Source organism: Neoarius graeffei, chromosome 19, assembly GCF_027579695.1.
Source record: "Neoarius graeffei isolate fNeoGra1 chromosome 19, fNeoGra1.pri, whole genome shotgun sequence".
NCBI classification, from domain to species: Eukaryota; Metazoa; Chordata; class Actinopteri; order Siluriformes; family Ariidae; genus Neoarius; species Neoarius graeffei.
In genome coordinates, this window is record NC_083587.1 from 50,736,095 (window position 1) to 50,759,259 (window position 23,165).

Consider the following 23,165-nt stretch of genomic DNA (forward strand, 5'->3'; position numbering starts at 1 on the left):
CTATGAAAAGAGCTGCTCGCATCTCGAGGGACTTATCACAGAAACGGCGTTTAATTATAAGGAAGAATATCTCATTTTTAATATTCGGAATCATTTCCGTTATCAGATGGGAAGTGGAAGCTGGATCGTTTTCTAAGCTGTAATTGTGTACCTACGTGCGCGCGCGTGTGTGTGTGTGAATTAGAGAGACTGAGAGAATTATTTTCAAACAGAAAAGATAGAAGGAAAGAGTTGAAAGATGGAGTCACACTTGTGCCTCGTGCTTCTGACTCAAAGACCTTTCATTTCTGGATTATGACTTGATGCTATATATCCCATTTAAATGTGTACTGGCTCGCCATATTTCTGTCATATGATGCAGAATGATTATTGCATATTTTATTTATCTCTTGCGCTTTTTTTTGGCATTTTTTTTTTCACAAAGCCAGATAACTAATATTAATATAAATATCTGAATATGACCTTTCAGAGTGGAAGCTGTTATAAAATGTGTACAGATGTTTTTTGTTGGTTTTTTTTTTTTTTGGGACCAGCAGTAAGGATGTAGTGAAAAAGCAGAACATTCAGAGGATGAGAAAAGGATGAGAAGAGAATGAGAAGAGTGCCCCCTGTTGGTTATAAACACACCATCACACCATCCTGAATGATCTTCAATCCTACTTGCATTTCTTTATCTATAAATTGTCCAAGTATGAAGCCAGTCAGTGCCAAACACTGAATACCTGTGAATCATTGTAGCTTTCTTTCTTTCTTTCTTTTTCTCAGCCTGCGCATTGGATGAAGATGATTTACAAGTGTCAATTTACAAAAGTTTCGCATTCACCATCCAGCTCTGGACATGAAGTTTCACATGAATTCTCAATTCAGCTCTTTACTTTAGGATTGAATTCAAGACCATTTGGTTTTGGTTTTCTTTTAAACGCTTTATTTGTTCGTTTCTCAATTAACATTTGTACAAACAAGACAATCCAGAAAGAAAAAAAAAAACAAAAAAACATACACTCGACCCAACACACAATTGAAATGGGCGGGGCACTACACGCTTCACAGTCTTATTGATCTAATCTCATAACAGCTGAGATCTCAACCCATTCTTCATCTTGTACGCAGTCCGTTTAGACTAGAGTTCTGCATGGGTTCCTGATTCAGTCCTTAGAGAATGAGTCAGCTTTTCCATGCAGTGCATTTCCTCTACGATGCCCCGCCGGTATTTGGCTTTTAATGACGCCAGCGTTCACGCTTTATCTTTTTACAGGAAGCTGCGTCATACCGTATTATAAACTATTTTAGCTATGGGTCACATCCAATAAATCAGACACAGGACGTGTGTGTATGATTATCATGTAGACATTAACAGGAATCATTAGGGATAGAAAAAAATAACCGATTTTTCAGTTTCTGCATCAACGTTTTACCATCTGGCCAAACTTTTAATTTAGTTCTTTGAACATTTTTACGTTTATCGCATTTGGAAGACGCTCTTATCCAGAGTGACTTCAAGGCACTTCTTCTGATATCGGTTCACTAGGTCAAGGACTGATACTCCATTTCCACCAACACACACCAGGTGCTAGTCCTGGGCTGGCGCTAGTGCTGTTTTAGAGTTGGTTCAACGTACAGTATGCGCCATCTAAGAACCAGTTTGTTTTTCCATAAGCTAGAGATCCACATCATTACATCACTGTACATGTCTCAACTTTCCCAGTCGCAAGCCCCATTGCGAGCACTGCTAGCCCACCCTACTGGGCGGGAACAACAATGACGGACATCTTTTTTTTTTTCTTCTTCTTCTGTGAATTAGTCAGAACAGACACTACACTAGCTTTGGGGTTTTTTTTTTAAATGGTCTCACAGGTTTAGCTGGTCCGATTGGTTATGATAATCCCGCCTCCAGCCCCTGACATGAGCAGTTCTTCGTTGGTGTTGCTCCAGAACCAGTTTTTCTTTGGCTGTCAAAATGCAAAGAACTGGTTCGAGAAAAGGGCCCGGGTCCAAACCAGCCCTGGAACTGTCTTGGTGGAAAAGTAGAACTGTATCAATCTAAAGACTCTGTTTGGAAGATAATATAGTAAGAAAAGCACACATACACGACTTTAAGTTTTTTTTTTCTTTTTTTAAAGTGCTAATTTAAGTACTTCAGGAAGAGATAGGGCTTTAGACGTCATCATCAGCTCGGGGAGGTTCATTCCAACACCTACTGTAGGTACCAGAACAGTGTCTTGATGCATGCCTTCCTGACAGATGGTGGGATTAGTTGATTGTCCATGACATGGTTACCCCAAGGTTGTGTCCAGTGACTGAAGGAGAGATGTAAACACACTCACCAGACACTTAATAGGAACACACCTGTACCTGTGCACCTGCTCTGCTCTTCCATGCATTCATTCATTCATTCATTCAATCAGTCAGTGATGTAACAACAGTGCAATGCATTTATATAAAAAAAAAAAAAAAACGCATTGCGTCTTGTTTTTTTGTTTTGTTTGGGGTTCCCCCCCCAAAATTTGTCAGTAGTTGTCCAGTGTGGGCGACACCCATCAGATTCCTATTCTTGGCTGACAGGAGTCGAACCCGATGTGCTCTTCTGCTGTTAAAGCACACCCACCTGAAGGTTTAATGTGCTGTGCATTCTGAGATGCTTTTCTCCTCACCACAGATGTAAAGAGTGGTTACCAGAGACATCCTTTCAGCTCTTCAACAAACCATTTCCCTCCCTGAATGTTTTTTTTTTTTTTACACCATTGTGCGTGAAAATGCCAAAATTTCCAAGACGACACTGCTGGAAATCACACTACAGTGTGATCAAAGTTTCTATTTAAGCACAGAAGTCACATCGAGAGAATAATCTCTTTTTCAAGCGCCCTCTGGACTCGAAGGCAGCGCAGTAGTTACCACATACAACATTGCACACTTACAAAAGCACTTAAAAAAAAAAAAAAAAAAACAGATCTCATACAGTAGATAGAACATTAACAAATAAAGGTGAGTATAAGAACGTTCATTCATTCTTTCATAGATTTATTTATCGTCGATATGTACAATGAGTCAAAGACTCGTAACAAATACATTTGAACTGATAAAAGATCTAAATTAAAAATATTTTTAAAAAAACAAGCATTGAACTACTATAATAGATAAATATCAAATACATATGATTTTATTAAGGAGGTCTTATATAAGACGTATTAAATTTGAAAAAATAAAAATAAAATGTCGTCGAAAATATAACTAAATGCAATTTAACCCTGTTGATCACAAATATTACATTTGCACAATGTGCCACGAGCAAGATTCGTTTTCTTTATAGCGCTTTCACACTTGGTTAGAGAATCAAGACGTCTCGTGACGCAAATCGTGCCGTGCTTTTTGTGTGCGATAATACAGATCGTCTTCACGCTGCATCAGAAAGAAATGTCATCTGATAAAGATCGCAGTGATGAGTACAGATGTTGAAACATCTGCAAAAAAAAAAAAGTCACTTAAATAAAAAATGCATAAAAAGGAGGTTTACAAAGTATTAAATGCTGGGAACACGTTATATCACGCTACAAACCATGAGTACTGCTAGCAGCAAATAAACCATATGGGCAAATAAACAGAGCCTGAATTAATCAATGTTCAAATTACACCAATATATTAATGAACATGTTGTTAATTACACTGTTAAGCGGCGAAATTAAGAAGTGAGGCTGAAAAGCATGTTGTTTGTATGTTTATTTAACACCTGGAGACCGGAGTTGAGGAAGTTATCAACATTTAGGTGCGCCGTAATTTAATTGACGCAACTTTATCCGGATTACTTTTAGCCGTGAACTGAATAAACAGCCAGTTGAGATGTTTTTCAGGTAATTCACGGTGTTATTTTCTAAACAGGGCGGCACGGTGGTGTAGTGGTTAGCGCTGTCACCTCACAGCAAGAAGGTCCGGGTTCGAGCCCCGTGGCCGGCGAGGGCCTTTCTGTGCGGAGTTTGCATGTTCTCCCCGTGTCCGCGTGGGTTTCCTCCGGGTGCTCCGGTTTCCCCCACAGTCCAAAGACATGCAGGTTAGGTTAACTGGTGACTCTAAATTGAGCGTAGGTGTGAATGTGAGTGTAAATGGTTGTCTGTGTCTATGTGTCAGCCCTGTGATGACCTGGCGGCTTGTCCAGGGTGTACCCCGCCTTTCGCCCGTAGTCAGCTGGGATAGGCTCCAGCTCGCCTGCGACCCTGTAGGACAGGATAAAGCGGCTAGAGATAATGAGATGAGATTTTCTAAACATTGTTGAAGTTCGGCGTTACGTAATTGCTAGAAGAGAGGCAGCGAGGTCGTATTTGGACGCTGTGGTGTGTCGGGACGCTGTTCCAAGTCCTGCTGCAGTCATTTGTCGGGACAGATGGGTGAAACAAAAGCTGATGCGCCTAACTACGAGTTTTACAGCAAACTATTAAAGTCTTGCGCTGTTTATCCACAAACATTTGAATACCTGTCTTCAGGCCAGTTTAATTATCCTCCCCCTTCTGTCCGTCCCTCGCCACTTTGTTGTTTCCCGGAGAGAGAGATTTGTTTCTGTTTTCATTAAGATACGACTGCAGTGCTGGAACGGCGTGACTGTATTTCAGCACTTTCACAAAAGTAGCTCAGCTCTTCTTCGTGCACACGAGGTCTTTCTCGCGCAAAGTCAAAGCAATTAAAGCGGCCTGTGATTGCTGCTTTTGAAATCTCAGCGCCTCGATACGTGCACTCCTGTGATTCGGTTCGATTCATCATTACGGAGCACTTAGATGTGTAATTCCGTCATTTACATCTTCCGTCCTTTCATGTCCACCTCTTTAACGGTGCGTTTAAAGCCATTATTAGGCTGCGAACAGCAAGTACGAGCTGCAAAGCCCCTGATTCAGGAGCGACGAGAGCCACTGTACGGTATACTGAGGGAATGTAGAGGCGGTTTTTTTTTTTTTTTTTAATTATCTGGACTTGGTACAGGATGCCGGGGGTTTTTGATTGTTTAAATGAAGCAGCTGGTTTATTGTCTCCGCTTAATTCCCCTATTGTTTTTGGAATATGTCAGACTTCTTTATTCTTTTATCAGGTGCGCTGCAGGAGGAGGAACACAATAGCCTTCATAGCGGCTGCGCTGGCCGACGCACAAAGGCTCTGGGCAAAAAAGCACCCCAGGCCAGGCGCAAATTACACTTTTCTCCAGCTCAGCTCCATCGTCTCTTTCGTATATGTGCTCTTGTGCTTCGCAGTGTAGCTCTGACGTACGTACAGTATAAACACAGCAGAGCTTAAATAATAGCACAGATAACATGCATTGTACTCTCAATTCCACGGGCTGTGAGTGGGCTTAGAAATCACTTCGTGTGAGTCTGTGTCACTGCGGACATCGCTGAAACCATGCGACTTACCCTGGACGGTGTAAGTGCAAGCGTGTTTACATGCATCAGACATTTCATTCGTTTTTATTGCTGCATTTTGAGCCATGGGAGATTTTTTTTTGTTTTTTAAATGGATGAATTATAGACTTTTTCAGTCTGGTACAGCATAAATAATAACCTAATCGATAATATAAACGCTAATGCTAATTATCCGACACAAAGATCAGTAGGAGTAAAGTACTAAACAATTAATATATTTCCCAGAATGCTAATTTCATCCTGACAGTTATACAGTTGGACCCTGAGCTTCTTTCGGATTAAATCCTTTCAGAGAATGCAGTTCATCCAAACGCAGGTTCACAGCAGGAGGGTTTTTTTCTTTTTTGGGGATAGGTGGCGTTGTTTTCGAGACTATTTCATCACAAAACAACCACCAATCAGGTTCTAGTCTGCAAACGTATACTAGAACTCGTACAGCACTCAAGAGTACGGGCCGTGTCGTGTTAGGGACGTTTCTAATCTGCATATTCGTCAAATCCGAATCTATTTATGAAGGTTATAGTGTCTCTAATGATTTATTATTCAATTCAGTGCGTTTTCAAAAACTACATTTAGGGAATTTAAAGTCTGTATCTTCCAACCACCGCTAATCCTCTAACACTTCCAAAAATATTCTCCAAGAAAAAAAAAAAAATGCAAGCCCAGGTGAGGTTTTTGACAACTGATCACTTCAGGAATATCTTCTTTTTTTTTTTTCTTTCCTTCCTGCTCCCGCTGCGTTGGTGATGAGCTCTTAATGGAACATTTCTGCTTTCAGGGGGCGTTTGACTGGTGTTGAGTCGCTCTCCCTGTGGCTGGTGACAGTTCAGATGTGCGCTGATGTTAACTGCTACCGAGTGCAGTGGGAGTTCTGTTATTTTAATTAGAAGATAAGGATTGAGAGAGTCTCTCCAGGCAGAGTGTGGTGTCGGTGACAGGATCCAGCTGATGATGAGGATGAATACGATTCGCCCGCTGATACACACGCTCACGCGTTCTCTCCAGGTGTATGACGCGAGGCTCGTGCTTCAAATCGGAACCGCGTATGAACTCGGACGCCTCGAAGCACAGCGACCTCCGTTTTGGTTACTTTTTATTCTAAACGTTTGTAACGGACTCGATGGAAATCACACGGGCGGAGTTGCTCTTGCTAATGCCCCCCTCCACCCTGTTTCCTGAGCCAACAGCTGGATGGGAATCGCAGGTCCTCCTTCATTCTGACGCTCTGTCGGAGTGTTTGCACGTCTCTGAAAGCTAACAGAGCGCTTTAATTAATTGTCCAGCCTTCCCTTTGAAACAATGTCCTAATTCTGCCATTTAGCACCAGCATATCATAGTTTGTTGTTATCTCGGCAGCCAGATTTTGGTAAATAGTCATATTAAAAACTTTAATCTCCTGAATGGAAAATGAAGAGCGGCTGAAAGCCCTGTCATGTGCAGTGATAAATATTATCTGAGCTTAAACCTTCCCTCTTATCCGTTCCCCCTCCCTCTCGCTGCTGTCACTCTCTGTTCTTCTAAGTTAATAAATATGTTCATAACACTACAGTAGAATCTTTCAACTAATTAAAAAACAAACAAACCCAGAAGCGACAGAAGTACTTGTACATACGGTACCTTATTTCCTTAGTTCCGGAATATTACCAGACACTACAGTACTTACGGTACGTGACGTGGCGTGCAGCTTACTCATGTCATGTGCAAATTCGTTGTGGTCGTTAAATTTTATCAAAACTTCACTTATCCGAAACGCCAAGGACTACAACAACATTTACTGTTAAGCTTTAGATCACCGGACATTTTTTAAAATAAGAAGAAGTAGAAGATTCATTCGAGCTTTTTATTCCTTAACTTTCCACCAGATAAAATCCAAACAGGACGTCTAGTGTTTCGGTTAATAACGAAAAGTTCAAGACCTACACAACTCTCTATCATTCCAGATTCATATATTGATTTACTCTTATTTATCTTTATGTTCTGGGGGTGGTTGGGGGTAATATTTAAGTTATTCTACGAAATCAAGTCGTACATGAGCTGATAGCTGATGAGGAGCATAGCACCGAGTCGGCTATAAGCCGTGTACGACGAGATTGAGTGGAATAACTGTTTTATTCTATCCACATTCACTGGATTTTGAGAACCAGAGCATTTTTATTTTTTACAAATTTGATAAATGAAACATTTATACAAAACATCCGACAAAATCATTTCTGCTTAGAATGTAAACAAATCGGTGAAATGACAGGAGCAATTTGTGAAAAATGCGATAATAATAATTCATTTTATTAAAAATAAAAAAAGATACCTTCTTACCAGGGGCGGCACGGTGGTGTAGTGGTTAGCGCTGTCACCTCACAGCAAGAAGGTCCGGGTTCGAGCCCCGTGGCCGGCGAGGGCCTTTCTGTGCGGAGTTTGCATGTTCTCCCCGTGTCCGCGTGGGTTTCCTCCGGGTGCTCCGGTTTCCCCCACAGTCCAAAGACATGCAGGTTAGGTTAACTGGTGACTCTAAATTGACCGTAGGTGTGAATGGTTGTCTGTGTCTATGTGTCAGCCCTGTGATGACCTGGCGACTTGTCCAGGGTGTACCCCGCCTCTCGCCCATAGTCAGCTGGGATAGGCTCCAGCTTGCCTGCGACCCTGTAGAACAGGATAAAGCGGCTACAGATAATGAGATGAGATGAGACCTTCTTACCATGAAATACTTTTATTCCATATTTTGTTGAGCTTTTTTTTTTTTTGGAGGTTTGTTTTCGAGTAGAGTTTTTATTTCGTCCTCGGTTGGTTCAGCAACACGCGCCGCCATTTTCTTCTTCTTCTTTAGGGTTTTTTGGTAGTTAGCAAACCAACTTAAAGGTGCATTACTGCCACTGACTGGATTGGAGTGTGGAACAGGGGATATTGTGGGGGAAAAACTATTCTTTTAGCTATTTCTGCTTCTTTTAAATACCTGATAAAGTGATGTATCTGACTTGATGCGCTCTGCCATTTTGTTTTTCTCTACTCACAGGATATGAGCTTCATCCCAGTCTCAAACCTCTAACTGACTCAAACAGGTTTTCCTCCAGAATTACCCTGTATTTAGTGTCATTCATCTTTCCTTCACTCCTGACCAGCTTTCCTGTCCCTGCAGATGAAAAATATCCCCACAGCATGATGCTGCCACCACCATGCTTCACTGTAGGAATGGTGTTCTCAGGGTGTTGCGTTTGTGCCACACATGGCATTTCCCATCATGGCCAAAAAGTTACATTTTAGTTCAATGAGAATCTGACCAGAGAATCTTCTTCCATGTGTTTGGGGAGTCTGCCACATGCTGCTGGGCAAACTCCAAATGTGTTTTCTTAAGCAATTACTTTTTTTCTGGCCACTGGAAGCCCTGCTCTGTGGAGTGTACGGTTTAAAGTGATCCTATGGACAGATACTCCCATCTCCGCTGTGGATCTCTGCAGCTCCTTCAGTGTTATCTTTGGTGTCTTTGTTGCATCTCTGATTAATGCCCTCCTTGCCCGGTCTGTGAGTTTTGGTGGGTGGCCTTCTCTTGCCAGGTTTGTAGTGGCGCCATGTTCTTTCCATTTTGCTATAATGGATTTAATGGTGCTCTGTGGGATATTCAAAGTTTGGGATATTTTTTATAACCCAACCCTGATCTATACTTCTCCACAACTTTGTCTCTGACCTGTTTGGAGGCTCCTTGGTTTTCATGTTGCTTGCTTAGTCATGTTGCAGAGTCAGGGTCCTTCCAGAACAGATTCACTTATACAGATATCATGTGACAGATCATGTGACACTTTGATTGCACACAAGTGGATCTTAATCAACTAATTATGTGACTTGTGAATTAGTTGGACCAGCTTTTATTTAGGGGTTTCATATGAAAGGCGGTGAATACCTATGCACACTCCAGATTTCTGCTTTTTTTTTCATCTTAATTATTGTTTGTGTCACAATAAAACAACAATTTGCACCTTTAAAGTGGTAGGCATGTTGTGTAAATCAAATGGTGCTAACCCTCCAAAAATCCATTTTAATTCCAGCTTGTAATGCGACAAAACAGGACAAACACCAAGTGGGATGAATGCTTTTGCAAGACACTGTAACTGGACGTTAAATACATACATTTTGTGTATTTTATGTCTGATAGGTGGCCAGCTATGGTGCACCACCACTAAGAACATAATGGAAGGCGAGGAGCTGGTGGCGTTTGTGGTGGACTTTGACTCTCGGCTGCATTCGGTCAATCACATGTCCCTGAGTGAGGGCATGTACCCAGCACGCCTTCTAGACACCATCCAGCTACTACCACAGCAAGCCGCCATGGCATCCATCCTCCCCACCGCCATAGTTAACAGTAAGGGCACAAACACTCAATCCTGCTCAATAAACACCAACATCTCGACACCGTCCGTATAAACCAAAGGAAAATCACATAGCGCATTAATAAAGTCGTAGACCTGCTTCCTGCAGTAAATTTGGCTGCAAAGGTGTTGCATATGGACACTCACCTGTTCCCTGGCTGTGTTTGCCAGTATTTTGGCCAGCTGAGCCAAATCGGCTCTCGCTTTCTCATTACGTGTACACGCCTACCAAAAGCAATTTGCTGCATGTGTCAGTTATCCATACATTAACCTCTGTACCAGGGATCCAGGTATAAACATAACTGACCTTCAGAGTAGTTTACAACAAACATTCTTTCCAATATGTTAATTGCAGACTGCCCAGCCATGTGTAAACACGGTTGGTTGACTTAATAAAGGCTATCGAGGGTTCAGCGTGACAGGAAGGCTACTACTAGCAGATGGTGCCCTGTTTTAGTTTGCCCTTGAGGTAAGGGCACCAACTTACTGGCACCATTTTAAGCTGCTGTGCCATTTCAAGTTCAGTATAAAAGTACAAGTAGCCAGGAAAACTGTTGAGTAGAATATCTGACTGAAAAAAACGTATGGCCAGCTATCAACAAAGTCATTAATTTATCTGAACTTTTCTTCAGCTTTCTAAATCAAGTAAACTTCCCCCCTTGCAATTAAAGTTACATCGTAACGTGTATTTTGTCTTTCTGAGCCTGTGCTCATTATATTGACATTGCTATGTCTTCCAGAGGACATCTTCCCTTGTAAGGCTTGTGGGATCTGGTTCAGAAGCGAGAGGAACCTGCAGGCTCATCTGATGTACTACTGCAGTGGGCGGCAGAGGGACGCTGATAGTGTACCTGAGGAGAATGAAGTGAATCCCCACCAGACCCCCAGCATCTGTCCTTTCCCACAATGCAACAAGAGCTTCGGTACTCCTCGTGCCCTGGAAATGCACCTGAACACACACAGTGGTGAGTGGAAAGCCGAAGTAAAACTTCAGCGAGGCAAAAGAAGAGTTAGATTAGGCATTCTTTGTTATACACATACAATGCGCTTCATTAAGCGTCCATGGTATTAAATAAAATACTGTAAGGCCCTGGTCATGCTATTGGTAGGCGTATCAGACGCTCGCTGGCCGTGCTGTGAAAATTGTCCATGCAGACGCTCATCTAAGTTTCCAAACCTGTCGTTGCTTAACTCTTGAATATTTTCTATCGTTAAAAAGCTTATATTTTCTTCTTTCCAAAGAAATTTCTCTCATTAAGATCTGTTCGGTACTTTGGGAGTAAGAGCAGGTTGAAGTTAGTACAACAGAGTTCACTCTCTGCTCGCTTGACGTCGGGAAACTGCCGGTGCTTTCTGAGTCACGGGAAAGCGGTCAGGCTCGCTCGCTCTCTCTCTTCTGATCAGTTTCCGACTGGATTACTCGTGAATATCAATCAGATAACTTTTATAGGGATGCACTGCAAAAAATGGCCTTTCAAAAACAAGAAATAAAAGATTAAAACAAAGCATATTTGCTTGAATCAGGTGAAAAAAATCTGCCAATGGAACTAGTCAAATTTGACTTGGTAAGATTTCTTAAAGTAAGATGAAAAATCTAACCTGTTTTTAGATGAAATAATTCCAAAATAAGATTGGGGAACTTATTATGCGAGATCTGATTAACTCAAAATAATCAAAATAGTTCTTATAACAAGATCGTACTTCTTACATTTAGCCATTCAAGTCATTTTTATTTATTTCATTTTAAGGGTATTTCACTTAAATTCATGACAAAGTCTTAGCAGTAAAAACTGAATTTAAGATAAATATACTAATATTAGGATTGTTCAATTCTACAACTAAGCATTGCTAGCTTAAAAGATTCTCCTTTTGTGACCTGTAATTAGTAAAATACTCTAGATATGAGACCAGAGACGATCTTGAATCAAATTGACGACACGTGTAGCATTGCAACAAGTTTATTGTTTTTCCCATTTCAACATTCAAACAGTAAAACATCTCTTAAGATTCCACTTCCCCAGGACCTCAGACACAAAAAAAAAAAAAAAAAAGTCTACGCATTTTGACTTACAGTGCTTACACAACGCCAAAGCAACAGTGCATTTTGGGGGCACTGACTATTCATGTGTATGAGGGGTTTACAAGATCAGGCACACACACAAAAAAAAAAAAAAAAAACCACTGAACTTAACTCACAGCATTCCAAAAAGACCTCACTAAAACGCCCTCCACTCACTCATAGGCTTTTTGAAGGCACTTGTCTGGTCTAGAGTCTGTACAGCATCTAGAAGGAGCTCACTCTGAATGACTGAGAAAACAGTCGCAGTAAACTTAGGATATGTAAGGTGGAGTTGAATTGTAATGAAAGATTCAAAGATTTCAGTAAAGTTCATTTATTCCCAAAACAAGCATACTTTGTTTTTTTTTTTCTTGAAACAAGATGAACCGCATTTGACAAATGTCCAAAATGTACTTACTTGTTTTTAAAAAAAAAACTTGTTTTATTTTCAAAGGTGCTCCAAATAAGACTTTTTCAAGACATTTTGTCTATACAAGATTTTCAAGATGGACTGTCTAAAAACCAGCCTTTCTAGCTAAATGAGGTTTTGCTTGTTGGGCAATTATGTCTTATAATAAGGGTGGCTAGATGTTTTGACTTGAAAATAGACAAATAAACTTCCTAAGATTTTTATTTTTTGCAGTGTGTTCTCTCGCTCTCACGGTTTCAGCAAAAAATTTCCCTCAGCTAGTTTTGATGTTATGATTCACGAGAGACTTTGAAGCGACTTTTCATAGCTTTACCTACTTATTTTTTCAAATCAAACTGATTCATGTAAATAAATAACCATTTTAGAATATAACTGTAGTTGGTTTGATGAAAAATATTAATGGTCAGAATGATATTTTTTTAAAAACTGGAAGTCGGAAACGCGAGTGTCAATTTCAATTCAATTAAACGGAATTGTTTACCGGATGCGTCTCACACTGTTTTTTCGAGGTTCGCCTTGAAAGCTGTGAATATTAATCGAAATAATCATTTATATTCTTTCATATAAACACTAGTAGGCCCTACTTTTGAAAAGTACAAAGGCCTACAGAGCACAAAGAGGGGATTAGACAATCTTTTATTACTTTATCAATTTTATTAATATTATTTACCTAATTAACATAATATTAATTAAATGCTAATTTGCATGATTTGTTTTTACTAATTTTTCCAATTTTTTTATTCGGTATACAACCATCTATGTGCCCGCCAATTTCCATGTAAATGTCTTGAAAAATTAAATAAATTTATTAAGAAAAAAACATTTGATCTCATTGGTTAATGCGGCCCATTTTGGACCATGTGATCCTCAGACAGAATATTATGCCAGTTTTCTAAAAATTAAGCCGTTTCTTCATCTTTGATTTGTAATATCTCAAGAACGGATAAACGTATTTTAATTCTGTAAAAAGTTTGTTGTTTAGCATTCAATTCTGAATTCAATGACAGCAGGTTCAAGCAGTTTGGACTGAATTTGAATTTTCACCTGATATGCCTACTATTGGTCCCAGTTATGTTGCACAAGGGGTAAAATTGAAACATCCTTGTATGTACCCAGTACTATAGTTTTTGACTTCCTAATACCCTAAAATTAACAAATCACAGGGAGTGAGCGCTTAATGGGACCGAGTGCACATCATCCAGGCATATGAACGATGCAACAAGAAGGCGCTTCAAATAAGAAGGTGGTGTAAACTCAGTGTTTCTAAAATTCACTTTACCTCGGCTTGTCAACGATCCAAGCAAGATAAACACACTTTGTTTGTGGCAAAACTTGAAAATTTCAGCAGAATCGGAACACCGCTTACAGAAGCAACTGAAATTCCGTATGTGACATAAATCTTTACGGAAAATAGTCGAATGAACTTTGGACAAATGACACATCTTAAAATTCTCAGTGTTTCAGAAGTCTGTGTATTACACCGCTATATGTTAGACTCCGCCTTCTCAGAGAGCATTTTGAATGACTCCAGTTCTTACCTGCTGGGACACAGCAGCCTACTAGAAATAACTTGAAGTCGTTTACGGAAAACGTCACATCCGGAGCCATGGGTTTGCATTGCATCTGGTTAGACTGACGTTCAACATGCAGCTTGAATCTCGCTACACTTTTAAACTATCATCAACTGTTAGTAATCCAACCAATAAGAAATTTCAAGGCTATGCCAAACAAGAAAAAAAAACATGAATAGTTCCTATCTGGTCCAATATCTGGATGCAACACGGCATATGGCCAGATGGGAGGCCTTGGGTGCCTGTGGTCATCTGGAAATAGATCAGAAAAGAAATGGTTATGCTCCACAAGCTAGGCCTATATGAACATTTTTAGGCCATGCTGTGCTTTTGGTGATAAATATCTAACAGGAGCTTAGACATGACATTTTTTTTGGAGTGAGACCAACAGTGTGACCAGGGCCGTAACTCAGTTAAGCCATCAGCTAACGGAGTTTCCATCCTGTCTAACATGCAAGATAGTATGTTGACTACCGTAACATGCGAGCACCAAATCTGATATCTCCCTTTTTTTTTTTTTTATCTTCCTCAGGTGTCAAAATGGAAGAGACACTCCCCCCTGGTACCAGCTTGAAATGCACAATCTGCAACTACACAGCGGATTCTCTCATTACATTCCAGCACCATATCCTCACTCACCTATCACAGGCGGCCTTCAGATGCAATCACTGCCATATCAGCTTCCAGAACCACAGGGAACTCTTGCAGCATCAGGACTTACACGGCCACTCCGGCAAGATCCACAGGGAGAGCGACAACGAGCAATCACCACGGGGGACAGAGGAAAGTCTGCAGACCCGAACAGAGCTAGCTGCCAGGAAGGACGTAGTCATGCAGAGCCCCAAAACTGTGGTCAACAAGGACAGTGCCCCCGATGGAGAGCTGGAGAGAACCGAGAAAAAGCTTGTGCTTGGACTTCAGAAAGGAGACGGTCACCCGGGTGCCAAGGCCAGTTTCTCTTACACCAGGATCAAGTCGGAGCCTTCCAGTCCCAGACTGGCCTCCTCACCAGTTCAACACAACATGGGACCCACATTTCCTATGGGCCCGTTCCTGTCTCAGTTTGCATTCTCTCAAGACATTTCAGTAGTACCCCAAGCATCTGAGATTTTAGCCAAAATGTCAGAACTTGTGCATCGCAGACTACGCCATGGAGGGAACAGTTACCCGCCAGTCATCTATAGTCCTCTGATGCCAAAAGGGGCAACCTGCTTTGAGTGTAACATAACTTTCAATAATCTGGACAACTACCTTGTCCACAAAAAGCACTACTGCAATAGTCGCTGGCAGCACATGGCAAAATCTCCGGATTTCTCCACTGTTTCAGACAAGGTGACAGACTCTGTGAGTCCAAACAGTGGTCACAGTTCAGTAGGGTTGCTTGCTGGATGCCACCCACCAGAGACCGATCATCTAATGCCGTCAGCATGCTTGAATTCCTCCGTTTTGGACATTATTAATGCCAGTGGTAAAGTGCCTGATAAAGACCTCAGTGGACAGGTGAAAAAGGTCACCACACCGACAGGTGCTGAAGACAGACTCAATGGTAAGCAGGCTGAAGTCAAAAGTCCAAACACGTCCTTAGGGGAAGGTGAGAATGATCCAAACAAAACCACCTGTGAGGCCTGCAACATCACCTTCAGTCGTCATGAAACGTACATGGTCCACAAACAGTATTACTGTGCCACGCGCCATGACCCCCCCATGAAGCGCATGTCTGCTAACAAGGTACCTGCCATGCAGAGAACCATGAGGACACGCAAACGCAGGAAGATGTACGAAATGTGCCTGCCAGACCAGGAACAGAGACAGCCAATAGGACCACAGCCTGGATTTCTGGGTGTTCCCACTCTGGGAAATCCTTGTACATCCCAAGAAACTGTAGAAGGCCTGGCTGACCGCTTCCATCCACGTTGCGACGTTTTTCCAGGGATGGTCCCGAAACACCTTGAGGCTTCTCTTACAGTCACAAAATCCATCCTAGCACCCAAAAGCAATGCCATTACTGACACGCAAGAACTGGATGCGCCGATCGATCTCAGCAAAAAGTGCTCGCTTGTCCCAGACAAGACATGTAACTCACCCAAAAGACTCTTAGACTATCATGAATGCACCGTTTGCAAGATAAGTTTTAACAAGGTGGAGAACTACTTAGCTCATAAACAGAACTTTTGCCCAGTTACAGCTGCTCAGCACAGTGAGGCCGGTGCCATGGACCAGCCTGTCTTTCCAGGCATGAAGATTGAAGGCACTAATCCTGATGACATGTTTGACAAGAGTCCTGTGAAATCTGAGAAAAATGGTGGCGCCAAGGTGACGGTGCAGAACGGCAGTCTGTTTCCTCCACACCTTGGACCTGTGCCAGAGCTAAAGACTTTCAATGAGCCCCAGCTCCTGCCCTCCAAAGAAGTGTTTTTACCACACAGCCTTTACCCTGGAGCAATAAAAAAGATTAAAACAACTGAGCCAATATCACCATACTTTGGGATAAAGCCTAGTGATTTCCTGGCAGGAGGCATGGTGAAACAGGGTGAACCCTGTGACCAGGAGCCGGGTACTAACGGAGCAACTGAAGAAGGCAAAGAGCAACCAGCAGCCAATGGCTGCCCTCAACCTGGCAAAGACCCACTGCCCCTGCTCCCGAAAAACAGGGGAATGGTCATCGTCAACGGCGGGCACAAAGTGGAAGACAGCCAATCATCGGTACCCACCCAACAAGAGAACCAGCCCAACAACGCATCGCCAACAGACGGGCAAACTTCTCCCACATGGGTCGCCGAGAACCCCCCAGATCCTAACGGCAGCACATCCCCCACATCTAAATCGCCAGATGAGGATGCGCCGCCTGTTGTGGCCAAAGGCATAAATGGTTCGGCTCAGCCAGCCGGAAGCGGCAAGTACTGCCGCCTGTGTGACATCCAGTTCAATAACTTATCAAACTTTATCACTCACAAGAAGTTCTATTGTTCGTCACATGCTGCCGAGCACGTGAAATGAAATCTTACTCTCCCTCCTTTCATCTCTCCTTCCTCCTCCTCCTCCTCCTCCTTCTATCTTTTTCGCTACACTGTCGTGTCTGGAATAGTGCATCATGCAGTTTTATATGCTGCTTGTGGACAATCAAGAGCTTCATCTTTCATTTTTTTCCCTCGAGACTTTGATGCAAAACTTTTGTCAACAAAAAGATTCCATGTGTAATATTGGTGCCACTTTCACCTTTATTTATTTTACAATCAGTATTAATAGGAGTAGTGACCTTAATTTAAAACACAAAAAGGAAATTTATATCAGAGTTGTTTGTAATGTTATTGTATAGTCATTCTTGTGTAGCAATCATCGTTTACACTGTATTGTAGGTTCAGCAACAAGACGATAGACAATACAAAACGGAAATGCATTTTAGACACAAAAATAGCTACTGAAGCACTTGTGCATTCTTATTTGCTGTAAGTCTTTTTTTTTTTTTTTTTTTTGGTATATGCCTAAATGTCATTTGCAGTACTCTTGACTTCTCAGCCTTAAACACGGTTTGAAGGGAAAACCAGGCACAACTCTGCATCTCATGTTTTGGCATATACAGTACCGTACATCCAGCTTTGCATTTGTATGTAGCTGTTGGTCTTTGTCTCCCCCCCCCCCCCACCTTTGTTTAATTTTATTTGGGTTTTTTCTGTTTTTTTACTCAGAAGTTGGTGTTTTCATCACGATGGCAGCGTTCTTGTATAGTACTCGTATTTCAGTTTGCGATCCATTTTGAGCTCCCTTTTTAAAAATTTGCTCTCAATGCAATACTTTGTTAAAAAAAAAAGAACATTACTGAAAACAGTATTAGGAGAATGGGAACATGGCAGATATTTCTAACTCCTGAAGAACAACAATTGTATGAAAGTAATTTTATTGATGTTACTTAACAAAAGGGGTGGGAGAGGATTTTGGGAGGGATGCTGTAAAAAAATAAAAAAAATAAAATTAAAAAAAAATCATTCCAATGTCCTTATAATGACAAAAAAAAATATTTCTTAAAAATGTCGTTGCTATGCATGTATATGGATGGAATAAAATTCCAGAGCTGTTGGAAATTTTTATTTTGATGTGGTGTCATAATTAAACCTTAATCCTCAGGATAAACTTGACGTCTTTGTTTTCTTTGAATAAATATATTCACGGATGAGACAAAGCAAACCTTTTCCCATAAATCACAGCACACATTTGACACGCAAAGTTGAAACTTTTTTTTTTCCAGTTTGGGCTGTTTTTTTTTTTTTTAAACCGTCTCCAAATACAATGTGATGATGCAGCACAGCTGTGAATGTGAATGATTTCCAAACAGGAAGCACGGTGGTGTACGGAAGGCAGTCGAACAGGGTCTCATTGCTTCACTGCATGTTTGGTTTGCCTCTTTGACACGAGCTCCAGTAAATGTTTGCTTACCGATGATGCCTTTTTAGAGATCATGTGACGGTCCGCCCCATGAATGTGAATGAGCTTGGCCTGAGGGTAAACTCGCTTTAAACACTTCCTCTGCACATCAGCAAAAACCTAACACACACACAAAAGACAAACATGAGGACATCGTCGAGTTACAAAACATCCCTTTGTTGAACTCAAACGTCCTGTTGATCCAAACCGGCTCAGTGGACAGATGTCTAAAATGTATCCCAAGTATCAGCAATGTATACAATAAAGACACAAATACACAATTTGTCTTCACATGCTTGTGCATCAAATTACAACCCCGATTCCAAAAAAGTTGGGACAAAGTACAAATTGTAAATAAAAACGGAATGCAATGATGTGGAAGTTTCAAAATTCCATATTTTATTCAGAATAGAACATAGATGACATATCAAATGTTTAAACTGAGAAAATGTATCATTTAAAGAGAAAAATGAGGTGATTTTAAATTTCATGACAACACCACATCTCAAAAAAGTTGGGACAAGGCCATGTTTCCCACTGTGAGACATCCCCTTTTCTCTTTACAACAGTCTGTAAACGTCTGGGGACTGAGGAGACAAGTCGCTCAAGTTTAGGGATAGGAATGTTAATCCATTCTTGTCTAATGTAGGATTCTAGTTGCTCAACTGTCTTAGGTCTTTTTTGTCGTATCTTCCGTTTTATGATGCGCCAAATGTTTTCTATGGGTGAAAGATCTGGACTGCAGGCTGGTCATGTTGGAAAATGCAAGGTCTTCCCTGAATGAGACGTCGTCTGGATGGGAGCATATGTTGCTCTAGAACCTGGATATACCTTTCAGCATTGATGGTGTCTTTCCAGATGTGTAAGCTGCCCATGCCACACGCACTAATGCAACCCCATACCATCAGAGATGCAGGCTTCTGAACTGAGCGCTGATAACAACTTGGGTCGTCCTTCTCCTCTTTAGTCCGAATGACACGGCGTCCCTGATTTCCATAAAGAACTTCACATTTTGATTCGTCTGACCACAGAACAGTTTTCCACTTTGCCACAGTCCATTTTAAATGAGCCTTGGCCCAGAGAAGACGTCTGCGCTTCTGGATCATGTTTAGATACGACTTCTTCTTTGAACTATCGAGTTTTAGCTGGCAACGGCGGATGGCACGGTGAATTGTGTTCACAGATAATGTTCTCTGGAAATATTCCTGAGCCCATTTTGTGATTTCCAATACAGAAGCATGCCTGTATGTGATGCAGTGCCATCTAAGGGCCCGAAGATCACAGGCACCCTGTATGGTTTTCCGACCTTGACCCTTATGCACAGAGATTCTTCCAGATTCTCTGAATCTTTTGATGATATTATGCACTGCAGATGATGATATGTTCAAACTCTTTGCAATTTTACACTGTTGAACTCCTTTCTGATATTGCTCCACTATTTGTCGGCGCAGAATTAGGGGGATTGGTGATCCTCTTCCCATCTTTACTTCTGAGAGCCGCTGCCACTCCAAGATGCTCTTTTTATACCCAGTCATGTTAATGACCTGTTGCCAATTGACCTAATGAGTTGCAATTTGGTCCTCCAGCTGTTCCTTTTTTGTACCTTTAACTTTTCCAGCCTCTTATTGCCCCTGTCCCAACTTTTTTGAGATGTGTTGCTGTCATGAAACTTCAAATGAGCCAATATTTGGCATGAAATTTCAAAATGTCTCACTTTCGACATTTGATATGTTGTCTATGTTCTATTGTGAATACAATATCAGTTTTTAAGATTTGTAAATTATTGCATTCCGTTTTTATTTACAATTTGTACTTTGTCCCAACTTTTTTGGAATCGGGGTTGTAGAGAAGATGAAAATAATTTTTAATCAGAGAGTTCATTCGACAGTAGATCCCGAGCCAATCTAAGGACTGAGTCGATGACACTCACTTGGTTGAGGTGAGCAGGGAGCTGTTGATCAAATGAGTCCCCAACAATAACGCTCAATGATATTCTGCTAGATAGCAGCTTGAACTTGGAGATCTCTCTGGGAAAAAAAAGGAATGAAATATGACAAATCAATGAGGAAAAAGGATACTGGCTTCAGTCCCAGTCAGCAAATGCTGGAAGGAAAATCAATAGCAGATCTTCAGTGTGTGTGTGTGTTTTACCTGACTTGAGACACGCTCTCGTTCAGGAAGTAGTGCTCGTCCACGGCGCTGCTCTGGTGAGCCGGGTTACTCAAGAGGTATTTCTGATCAGAGGAAAGAGAAGAGCAGGACTGCATTATCAGGAGACGAAGCTCACGGTTTGCATGAAATTCTACAGAAAATCAGTTAAAATACACACCTTTTGTTTGAATTAATAGTTCAAACTCGAGCATCAATTCACTATTTATAATAGTACGTTCTACAGCAGAGTCCGTTTTGTCTCCAAGGGCACATGGGGAAAAAATGTGAGTCATGGCAACTGCAAAATTTGTGTTCCTCATGGTTTTTAAATGGGACCGGGGGGGGGGGGGGGGGGGGGGGGGGGGGGGGAGATTTGTATTTTTTTTTAAAAAGGCATAAAAAAAAGATTATTCTGTGCAATAAGTAATAATAATACTTATATAGCGCCTTTCTCAAACTCAAGGTCGCTTTACATAGGTCAGAGAAAACACACACCAAAAAAAAAGTTGCTAAAGGGTGGTGAGTTTATGCACTGGTTGAGAAATGTTCATGAAACAAAGTTTTTGAGATGAGATTTGAAGAAAGGATTTGAGATAAGTGATATCTCAAGCTCAAACACACGGCGATCCCCCCCAGGGTCGGCATCATATCACATCCCATCCCCCTTCACGGAGGAGGATATTTGCTTCTTTCTAGAAATTAATGCTAAAAATCAGCAGAATTGTGTGTCAAGATAAAAGGACTATTTCAAGCTTTAAAAAAAAAAAAAGGGCTAGAAATAATTTTTAAATTTAATGTAGTGTCGGCTTATACTAGGAAATACCAGCTAAATTGGAATATATGCAAGATATTTCCACTTGCTAAAACGCTATTTAAAATAATTTCAAGTATTTCTTTAGACTTGTCAAAATTTCTGGAGTAAAAAAAATATATACACACACACAGTCAAGTCAAGTTTATTTGTACAGCGCTTTTAACAATAAACATTGTCGCAAAGCAGCTTTACAGAATTTGAACGACTTAAAACATGAGCTAATTTTATCCCTAATCTATCCCCAGTAAGCAAACCTGTGGCGACGGTGGCAAGGAAAAACTCCCTCAGACGACATGAGGAAGAAACCTCGAGAGGAACCAGACTCAAAAGGGAACCCATCCTCATTTGGGCAACAACAGACAGCCTGACTATAACATTAACAGTTTTAACATGAAGTCAGTTTCGTTGATGTTATTTAGTTTAATTTAATTTGTCACATAAAATATAGATTACACATAAAGTATAAATTACAACAAAAAAATAAATATATACGTGTGTATAGCAAAAATAGGGGAAAAAAAAAAGATACAAACGTGACAGGAGAAGAAAACAGGGCGTAAGCCCCAATTGACATTCAACCCCCACAGATTACAAAAATATAAAGACTTATGACGCATTTAGGATAATAAAAAAAAAAAAGGGGGAGGGAAAAAAAAAATCATACATTACGGAGGATGGTACAAAGCGAGTTTCTCAAAGAAGTGAACAGATATTTGTCTTTTGAAGGAGATTGGCGTGGGGGAGAATTTTATAGCAGATGGAAGGCTGTTCCATAATTTAACAGTTCTTGGAAAGTAAGAGTTCCGATAGTAGTTTTGCTTGTGATTGAAGAAGAAGCAGAGATCAGCTGGATGGAAGTTTCTGGTGCAATATCTAGATGTAGTTGGAACGAGCAAACTAGCTAAACTATCACTAACAGTACCGTTTTTGATTTTGTAAACTCTTCATTGATGGAAACTTGAGTGCAAAACTGTTCATGATAACTGCAGTCCTAAAGTTAGCAAGACAATCGTCATCATCATCATCATCATATCTCCCCATCCACTGCTTCAGCGGGTTGGGTGCCAAGGAGTCGCTCCAACATCGGCATGAACTGCTTTTTGTCCTGCATCTGCCTTTGGATAGTCCAGTAAGGCCCTCATATCTTTTCCATATCTCACGGCTGTAAGTTTTTTTTTATTACAGCGGAACAGGATCTGTTTTTGTAATGCAGAATTTGGTAGTCTTGTTATGTGGGCTATATACTTTCGGTGTTGAGATAGGTAGAAGTTACGGATTGGCGTAGAATGAGTGAGACAGAGTACGTCACTGTTAGAATACCTATAACGCCAGTCCACATCCTCTTCATCTGTTGCAGGTACGTCTCTACAACTACTCCTACTGTATCTTACTGGTACATTTACACGCTCAAACCCTTTACGTACAAGTTTTCTCAGAAAATTCATCCACGTAGTCTCCAGTTTCTTTAGCTGACCCTCATTAAGAAAACAGGCTTGGATACTGTAGGTAAGACGACTGCGAACACAAGTAGTTAAAAAAATTGTACTCGTGTCAGCAGTTTAACTCGACGATCTGTAAGTACTGTCTTAATCTCGTTCCACTTCTTGTGGGCTGAGATGATGCGTTGAATGGTAAATGCTGAACGTTCTTCTACATTGGAGATGGTTTGTCCAAGATAGGTGAAACTGGTTACATTCTCAATACATGTGTCTCTTATTTTAATAAGAGATCTGGATGCCTTGATTTCAGGAAGAACACATTGTCTTTGATTTTTCTGTCGAAATGGTTAAACCAAATCTTGTGAACTCCTCATCAAATACTTTAAGCATTTCGCTCAACTCAGATACACTTTTACAGAAGAGAACGATGTCATCTGCATAACTAACTTGAATAAGTCGAGGTTCTCCGTTACAAGGATGTTCTTTACGCCGGCTTCGGTTGGTACAAGTATATGGGATGTTATACTTTAA

The 23,165-nt window shown here is 41.0% G+C and overlaps 1 protein-coding gene across 4 annotated transcripts in view; it reads right to left on the bottom strand.

Moving 5' to 3' along the window:
- Positions 1 to 23,165, bottom strand: part of si:dkey-122a22.2 (uncharacterized) — a 197,078-nt gene that overhangs the window by 35,348 nt on the left and 138,565 nt on the right. For 2 of the 4 annotated variants that reach the window (XM_060900227.1, XM_060900224.1), the window contains 3 exons: positions 20,382 to 20,464; positions 20,161 to 20,257; positions 18,243 to 18,350 (listed from right to left, as the gene is read on the bottom strand). In XM_060900227.1, coding sequence (XP_060756210.1) covers positions 18,243 to 18,350; positions 20,161 to 20,257; positions 20,382 to 20,464 — 288 coding nt within the window. Of the gene's footprint in view, positions 1 to 11,693; positions 17,756 to 18,242; positions 18,351 to 20,160; positions 20,258 to 20,381; positions 20,465 to 23,165 lie in introns of those variants that run through there. The other 2 variants (XM_060900225.1, XM_060900226.1) reach the window with 2 other exon arrangements.